General features: G+C 38.5%; 1 protein-coding gene and 1 non-coding gene across 2 annotated transcripts; both read left to right on the top strand.

Moving 5' to 3' along the window:
* The first annotated feature begins 257 nt into the window (after window positions 1–257).
* LOC114818787 (small nucleolar RNA SNORA14) lies at window positions 258–392 on the top strand. Its single transcript, XR_003766273.1, has one exon. It is a non-coding gene; the product is annotated as a small nucleolar RNA SNORA14 (small nucleolar RNA).
* Window positions 393–4534: 4142 nt separating this feature from the next.
* TOMM20 (translocase of outer mitochondrial membrane 20) lies at window positions 4535–7490 on the top strand (the record flags this gene model as incomplete). Its single annotated transcript, XM_010172656.1, has 4 exons — window positions 4535–4581; window positions 5355–5436; window positions 5722–5864; window positions 6981–7490. Coding segments are annotated over 4 exons (317 nt in total), but the record flags the coding sequence as incomplete, so codon positions are not given.
* Between the last annotated feature and the right edge of the window lie 238 nt (window positions 7491–7728).

Genomic DNA, 7728 nt, shown 5'->3' on the forward strand with positions numbered 1-7728 from the left:
AGCCCTTGGGTGGCTCGTGGTTTCCGAACCAGAGGCGCCCTGGGAACAGCTCCCCTCCCCACACCTCTTCTCTTTCCTTTACAAACCCTGTTACCCGGCGCGCCCACCCGCGCCGCGGCCGCCGCTGCGGTTCCCCGCCGCCCGTTACGTCTTGGGCCTTGGGGGAGCGTCAGAGGCAGCCAGGCGGTCTGGGGTAGCGAGGGAGGCTGTGCTGTGGTGAGGCAAGAGTCCATAGCAGCCCTCAGGTATTCGATCTCCTGCATTCTTAACCCTCCTGGCAGCTCCGTTATTAGCTTCCAGGATAAGAATGAATGCCAGAGAAAACTGTTGATTAATCCAAGATGTGGAGCTCTTTTCTCGTGGCTCTTCGTTATTTCACGTCTTCAACATTTATTTAATAATTAGTCTTAATAATTAGTGAAGGTTTTAAACGGAACTGTGAGTACTCAGGGTACTCAAATTAATCTGAGGGACTCGAATGAATCATGAGAAATGAGGTGCTGTTTGTTGTGCTGGGTTGTTTCTGTCCCGGGGACGTGTACGGTATTCCCTTGATAACCAATGTGAAGATAAGTTACCATTAAGGTAAACTTTCCCAGGAAGTAAACATAAGGTGATCAGCAGCTTCGTGGATGGAAGAGTCGATAACTAGATGGGTTAAAAATGAATACTGACCTGGTGATGTTTAAATGTAGCTTCAGCGCTTTGCTTCTGTCTTGATTGAATTCGTTGAATGATGAGTGTTGGCGCTTAACAGCCTATGTTTACTCTGCTTTCTCTAAGCTCTTCCACAGCAAATTAAGTCTGTCAGATACTTCAGGCCCTCGCTCCTGTATGTAGGATCTTAGCTGCATTCTTTTTGGGTGTCTTCCAAGCATTTTTTGCCCTTCAGTGCAAGCCATTCATGGGGAATTTTTAGTATAGTGAACTGGTATGTGCTTGTCTTGCACCAGCAAACTCGATTGCTGGCTTTATAATCAGCTGTGATCTTTTTATGGTGTTAAATATGTAGTAGAGAAAATACTGGATTATGTAAAATTTTTGCATAAGCACTGGAAGTGATTATTGCATCCCGTTGTTTTCATTATCTGAGCTTCTATCCAGGAATATCGTGAATAAACCTTAGACATGCTCTGATTAAGAATTAAATTTTCCTTTAAGTGGAAAACTGTTGCTGTTTGGTAGGAGACAGTTGTCACTGGAGGACAGACATCACCGTATGACGTGGTCCTTGGACGTGATACACCGGGCTGCTTTTAGTTGTAAGGTTTTAGGTAATGTTTAGGAATTTGTTTTTATTTTTACTTTTAGTACTGTAACTTATTCTTTAGTACAGCTGTTTCTGTAGTGGTGGCAGTGATCTGGTTATTACAGCGTTTTTACTGTTGTAGGACTTGGGCTGTCAAATATTTGACTAAAAAAAAGCCTAATGCAGCAGCCAGTTGCAGTTCTTCAGACCAAGCTACGCTGCTTCTCAGGCTGTAGCAGGGATATTGGATGAAAAACTTGTAGAGGCCGCCTTTACAGCAGATCTTTTCCAGTAACATCTTAGGATAAGATTGTTTTTCAGCCTCTGTGATGCAACATCACCAGAATTTGGGAAGGACAGGAGATCCTGTGTGTCAGTGGATTGCCAGTTGGGTTTGGTCAAGCACAAGCTGACAAATGAAGAATTGATATTTCTTTTGCCATCCCAGTTACATTGTACATCTATTTGGGCTGTGCTAGGACCAAAGTTTACGTTACAAAGGCCCATCATAAAAATCAGTGGCCAGATTCAGGTTTCAGGAGGAAAATTGTGATTTCCTGGGAGGCTTGAAGAACTACTGGACTTTGGCTTTCCAGATGGCTTAATCTTATTTATTTAGCAGGTTTTGTGTTATCCCTGTAGCTGGTCTGGGGGCGCTGGGACCAAAAGATAGCAAAGCTGCCTGGAGCTGCTTAGTTTCCCCAGCTGTATTTTAAGATTGTAAGATTTCAGATGTGTTTACTGTTGATGTTCTTGAATGTATAAAGCAGAACTGTTCTGTGTGCAAGTATAGACACTGATCTCTTTGTTCAGAGACAGCCAGAATTTCTGACCATGCTGGACTTTGCCTCTGAGCACCTTCAGCCTGGACAGCTGCGTGAGAGGAGAGCAGTAGGCAGACTTTAGGGATGGGAGCTGAAGATGCAAATGGTTCTTTGGTCGTTCTGCTCCTTTGTAGGACTGGTTTCGAAGCTGCTGGGGCAACTCAGGGATTTTTGCAGCCTGTGCCAGAGCATCAGGTTGTCCCTTGGTTTGCATTTGAAACTTGCTCCCTGTGAACCAGAGCTGTGCCTGAAGGACCTGCAAGTCACGTGCAGTTTGAGCCCTGCAGTTTAGCTTTCTGTTTTGGATGGATACATGTGCATTTCTCTATCAAACAAGATTTCTTCTGTGAGAGATTGCCCTTCCCCTTTTTTAAATGTGATAATGCCTTTAAAAATAAGTTTTTTTGGAGGTCCCTTGAGAGAAAACAAAAAATTTTGAGGTTTTTTTTAGGTGTGTTTTTTTTTTTTTTCCCCAAAGCCATCTCTTGTCATGTTGCATATGTAACTTTTGGCCATTGTTGCAAAGATACTTTAAAACTGGTGTTGCTGACCAGTAAGGGAAAAATTCCTGAACAGCTTTGCTTTATTATTTTTTTTTTTTAATTGTTTTAGCTAGTGGACTTGTAAAGAGCCCTGTAAAAATGTATTAAGAAGAGGAAGATAAATTACATAGTAACTGGACTTGAAAGATTCTGTGGATCAGTGTTCAGTTTTAAAATCTTGGTGATTCTTCACGTTCCTTTACTCTTTTCAGGTTAAAGATACAATTTCGTGTGTGTGTGACCAATGCTCAAAAGCTTTCATTAAATAGTTACAGTTACCAGCTTGTCTTTTTTTTTTTCTTTCTTTTTCTCTGAATATTTAACCTGGTGCCTGGTAACTGTTGTAATATTTTAGAAGATGTCATAGTCACGCCAATAAAACACAATTTTCTCCTGAAAATGATTTATAACTGTTAAGCTGTTATTCTTTGTTTGCATTTATGTTTTCACTGAATGCACTTCAGTTGCAATGTGACCTCTTTTGTTAGTGAAACATTTCAGATACTACTGGTTTTAAATTTTTATTGCATCATTAAGGTTTTATGTATTAGCAAAACTGGTTTCCATAGTACTGCAGTTTAAAAGTTTTGTTCAGATTAATGCTTCAGAAAACTTGGAGCGAGCTAATTGAAGGTGCCAACTTTCCAGAGATGAATTCTTCTTTAATATTGAAAACAACCACAATGATAAAATTATAATGTGCTACAGCTCTATACGACTCGTTTTTCTGTATATGATGTTGTAAAAAAACGTACACAGATCAATAAGTTGTAGGAATTCAGGTGCTACGGGTTATTAAGGTATTGCAGAAGGTAAAAGGGTGATTCGTGTAGTTAGAATGTAAACTCCCTCTCTATAAAGAACGCTTGAATCTCATCCATAAATTTCATGTGTGACATTATCACTGCTAGGAAATCCTGAATGTCTTTGTCATGTGAACAGTCACAAATTTTTATCTCATTGCCATTAAAACTGCCAGTCGTATTTGGAAGTATTTCCAGCTTGCAAAATTGTCTCAAAAGAAGAATCAGGGCTCTGTGGCAGTATTTCTTTGTCCACAGAAATGTTCACTGAGCAGACACTGAGGACTGATGGTGAGAGTACAGTTGTTTAACCATAAGCTGTATTTAAAAGTTATATTGTTGTAAGTATTTCAGTTGATGAACTGAAGACTTACAGAAATGATTATTCTAAGGAAATCACCAGTATTGCTATAATTATTCTTTCTTGTATAAATAGTTGCTACTATAACATATGTTTATACCCACCTAATTGCATTTAAAACAAGCTATATATCATTTTAATTACACTGGTTTTGCTGGAGTGGTACAACTTTATGTTGCAGACCAACTTTATGCCTTGAGGTTGGGCAATTAAATCTGTAAATGTTTGTTCCACGTGTAAATGGTTGCTTTCCTCAGATTTCAGAGTATGCTGTAGTGTACTGCTCTTGCGGTGGGATGCTGAGATGCTGCCACCTATTTAGCTACTTCCCAAAACTTTGCTATAAAGCACTTGGGAAGGTACACTTATGTTCTGTGGCCTGCTGAAGTTCCTGTTGGTGGTTCAAAATTAGGTAGGCTTGACTTGGAGGCAGTTCTTCTGTGGCTTATCATTGTTAGAAATCCTGTATTATTCTAATTATCTTTCCTTCTTCACGCCTCTAGCGCGTGAGGTATGCTCTGTGGCAGCCTTGCACAGGCGGTGGTTGCCATAGTCAGCAGGAGAAGACTTGCTGTTTTGAGCTGATATGCTACTGCCAGCCCTCAGTAGATGTCTAAATGTTGCAGAGAGTGGGTTGCAGTCTTGTGTTGAGTCTTCAGTATTTGGAGTATATAGCCAGTTTCTAATTTTGAAAGTAACTCGTGATTTGTTCATGATTTTGAACTATAATCTGGAGGATGTTTTTATTCTTACAGGAAGGAAGAAACAGAAGCTTGCCAAAGAGAGAGCAGGGCTTTCCAAGGTAATACTGTGTTCAGCAATGCAGTGCTATTTGGAAAGGTGTTTCATTTGTAGTATTTGTAAGATTTGTTTAAAGATCTGATTTGATTCCAGTGTTACAGACACTTCTGCAAATGTGCAGTCTTCAGTTTTTTAATGTTCCCAAATAACCATATGATGTGGTTGTTCCCGTTTTGTCATATAGAGGCCTTGTACTAGAAAGTACATCATTTACTGTGTGACTTGATTGTATTTTCCTCTTTATAATATGTGTAAGAACTTTTCAGGCTTAAAAACCATTGATGGGATACAGCTACAACTGAACTTGTTCGTTTTTTGGTACAGACACTTGATTTCTCTTTCCTTACCACCAATGGATTTTGAAAGAAAAGATAGATTTATCTTCACCAATTGTCAGAAATATAGTTGTGATAAACGTAACACACCTTAGAATTTATATTCCAGCTGTAAGAAATACAGTTGTGATAAAAGTAACACACCTTAGAATTTGAATTTGTGTTTGCTACAAAAATGTGTACATAATAAACTTGAGTAGAGGTTTCAGGCTCTGTCTTTCTACAGATTTGCAGTGCAATGACATGAGACTAGAGTCTGATTTTCAAAGACATTCTGTGTGTGTTTAACTTAGTGATGACACTTAATTTTTTTTTTTGCTAGTTTTGGTGTAAAAGTATGGTTGTGTGTGTGTTTGATTTCAGTTGAGAATGTTTTCTGCTAACTTGTTTGTTAACTGATGTTTAAGGGCCAACTTCAGTTTTACTCTGTTTGTTTCAGCTGCCTGATTTGAAAGATGCTGAAGCAGTTCAGAAGTTTTTCCTTGAGGAGATTCAGCTTGGCGAGGAACTATTAGCTCAAGGTAATAGCACAATTTTTTTTGAAGGGTAAGTTGTAAAATCATTTTTCTTTACCTTTGCTGGAAGATCATTTTTATATACTAAGATCTTCTGTTGAGCCAAATTCAGTTAGGAAAATCTGTCTACTTGTTTCTGACCACCTGTGTTCAGAAAATCCAGCAAGGGATGAGGAAAGAAAAGCGTGGATTGATTCTCAGTAATTTCAACATCCACTGTTGATGGTTGTTTTATGTAAATACTTTACAGTATGGAAGAAGGCTGATTTCAAAACATGATTTGTCACACAGGTGAATATGAGAAAGGTGTTGATCACTTGACCAATGCCATTGCTGTGTGTGGGCAGCCGCAGCAGCTACTACAAGTTCTACAGCAGACTCTTCCACCACCAGTGTTTCAAATGCTTCTAACTAAGCTCCCTACAATAAGCCAGGTATGTGAAACATTCATTCCCTGTTGTTTTAGTTTGAATATAATTGAACTGCTTCTCTTACCCACATCAGTGTTGAGTATTGGTTTTTGTAATATGTTTTTTTTAATCTGTTAAATGAGGTTAAAATAAGGGGTTTTTAATCTGAAACAATAAGAAGTGTATAAAAAAATATAATGTAGCATTAATAGTAAACAGGGTAAAATAGAAATACAAAACTTCTCCCATGTGTGGGGTATGCTAAGCTCTTCTAAAGTACAAAGATCTGACCATAGTTCTGATACTATGAGTGGATCCGCTGTTTCCCAAATACAAGTTGGGGGATCAGAAAAGCAGTAACTTTCTTGCACTGGGTCTTGAGTTTTATTTTTTTAATTATGTATTTACAAGTGTCTGTAAGTGCTATAAAAGTCTGTTAGAATTAACCTGTTGCTTTTGCTAGCCTGTTGCTTCTGGGCCAGCTATAAACCCAAAATATTAACTAGCACCAGAACACATGGCAGTTTTGAAAGCTTGGGGGTTTCCTTGATGATAAATTGTTTGTAGCTCCATCTATGAAATGCCCTTTTTAGCCTGAGTGCTGTGTAGGTAACATTGGCCATATGCTAGCAGATGAGTCTATTGTAAAATAAGTTGTGTGTGTTACATTCTTGGAAGTGCAAGGGTGCTCCCTAATGGTGTTACCTCACATAAAGCAGAGGCTCAGTGCTGTGCATCAGTCAGCTCTCTTTACAGCTCAGACCTGGTTATGTTTTGGTTTCAGGTCTATATAATTAGTGAAAACACTGAAAAGCATCGGGTATGCAAGGTGTAAAGTTCTGGGGAAAAAATGGAGCAAAAATGTTTCCTGAGAGAACAGTGCCAAAACCCACACAGGTCATCAGTTGAGGCTGATAGGATATTATTTATCTGACTTTGGCTTTGTTAGCATTGCACAGTATGTAATTTCTGCAGAACTGACTTCAGAAGCTTATGTCAGATCGAGTGCCATTTTTAACATTAATCGGTTTACTCAGTAATTGCACTGCTTAATGTTCAGTGTAAAATTACATTGCTTGATAATCAGTTGCCTACTGTCGATTTTATGTAATTGTGAATGAGTTTTTCTCCTTCTTACAGAGAATTGTAAGTGCACAGTGCTTGGCTGAAGATGATGTTGAATGAGGTCACACCACAACAGGGGGAAAAAATGTTTTCTTACCCCAGAAGATGAGCATCAGTAGGGGGATAAAGGGGCAAACATAGTAGTTAATGAACTGTGTACCACATTGGGTTCTACCAGAGTTAAAATTAACTTTGTGTAGGTGGGTTTCGCAGGATTTTATTTATTATCCCAGTGAAAAGTGTATTTTGATAAGGATTCATTTTATAAATACACTGTGTTGAGTTATCAAAGTATCACCAACTTCATTATTATTAAAATATGCAGTCGTAATGTTGTACATATAAAGATATAAAACTACAACCTATGAAAAACCCAATGCTCATTTTTGAAAAAACAAAGTTATGGCAATAAAGATTTATCTGCACTTGTGTCTCCCTATAGTACTACTTTAAATTTCAGAACATTTGGGTGTCAGAGCAAATGATCAAAAAATGACTTAACATTAAAATTTATTTTTAATGTTATGGCTGGTCTTCCAATGCTTTTAATTAAGTTTGAAACCCTGTGTAATTTCCTGAGAAAATAGACATATGATCATTTAAACAGTAACCGATCACCTTAGAAAGAGATGCAGATCAGAATGCTAATAGGTGACTGGCTGCAGAAAGCATGACAAATCCATATCTGTCAGGAACAATAACAGCTAAAGTGATGCAAGTCAAAACTGCAGCTGGCAAACATGAGAGCTCTGTTAATGCAGGT

The sequence above is a fragment of the Antrostomus carolinensis genome, unplaced genomic scaffold, assembly GCF_000700745.2.
Source record: "Antrostomus carolinensis isolate BGI_N321 unplaced genomic scaffold, ASM70074v2 scaffold3490, whole genome shotgun sequence".
Lineage (NCBI taxonomy): Eukaryota > Metazoa > Chordata > Aves > Caprimulgiformes > Caprimulgidae > Antrostomus > Antrostomus carolinensis.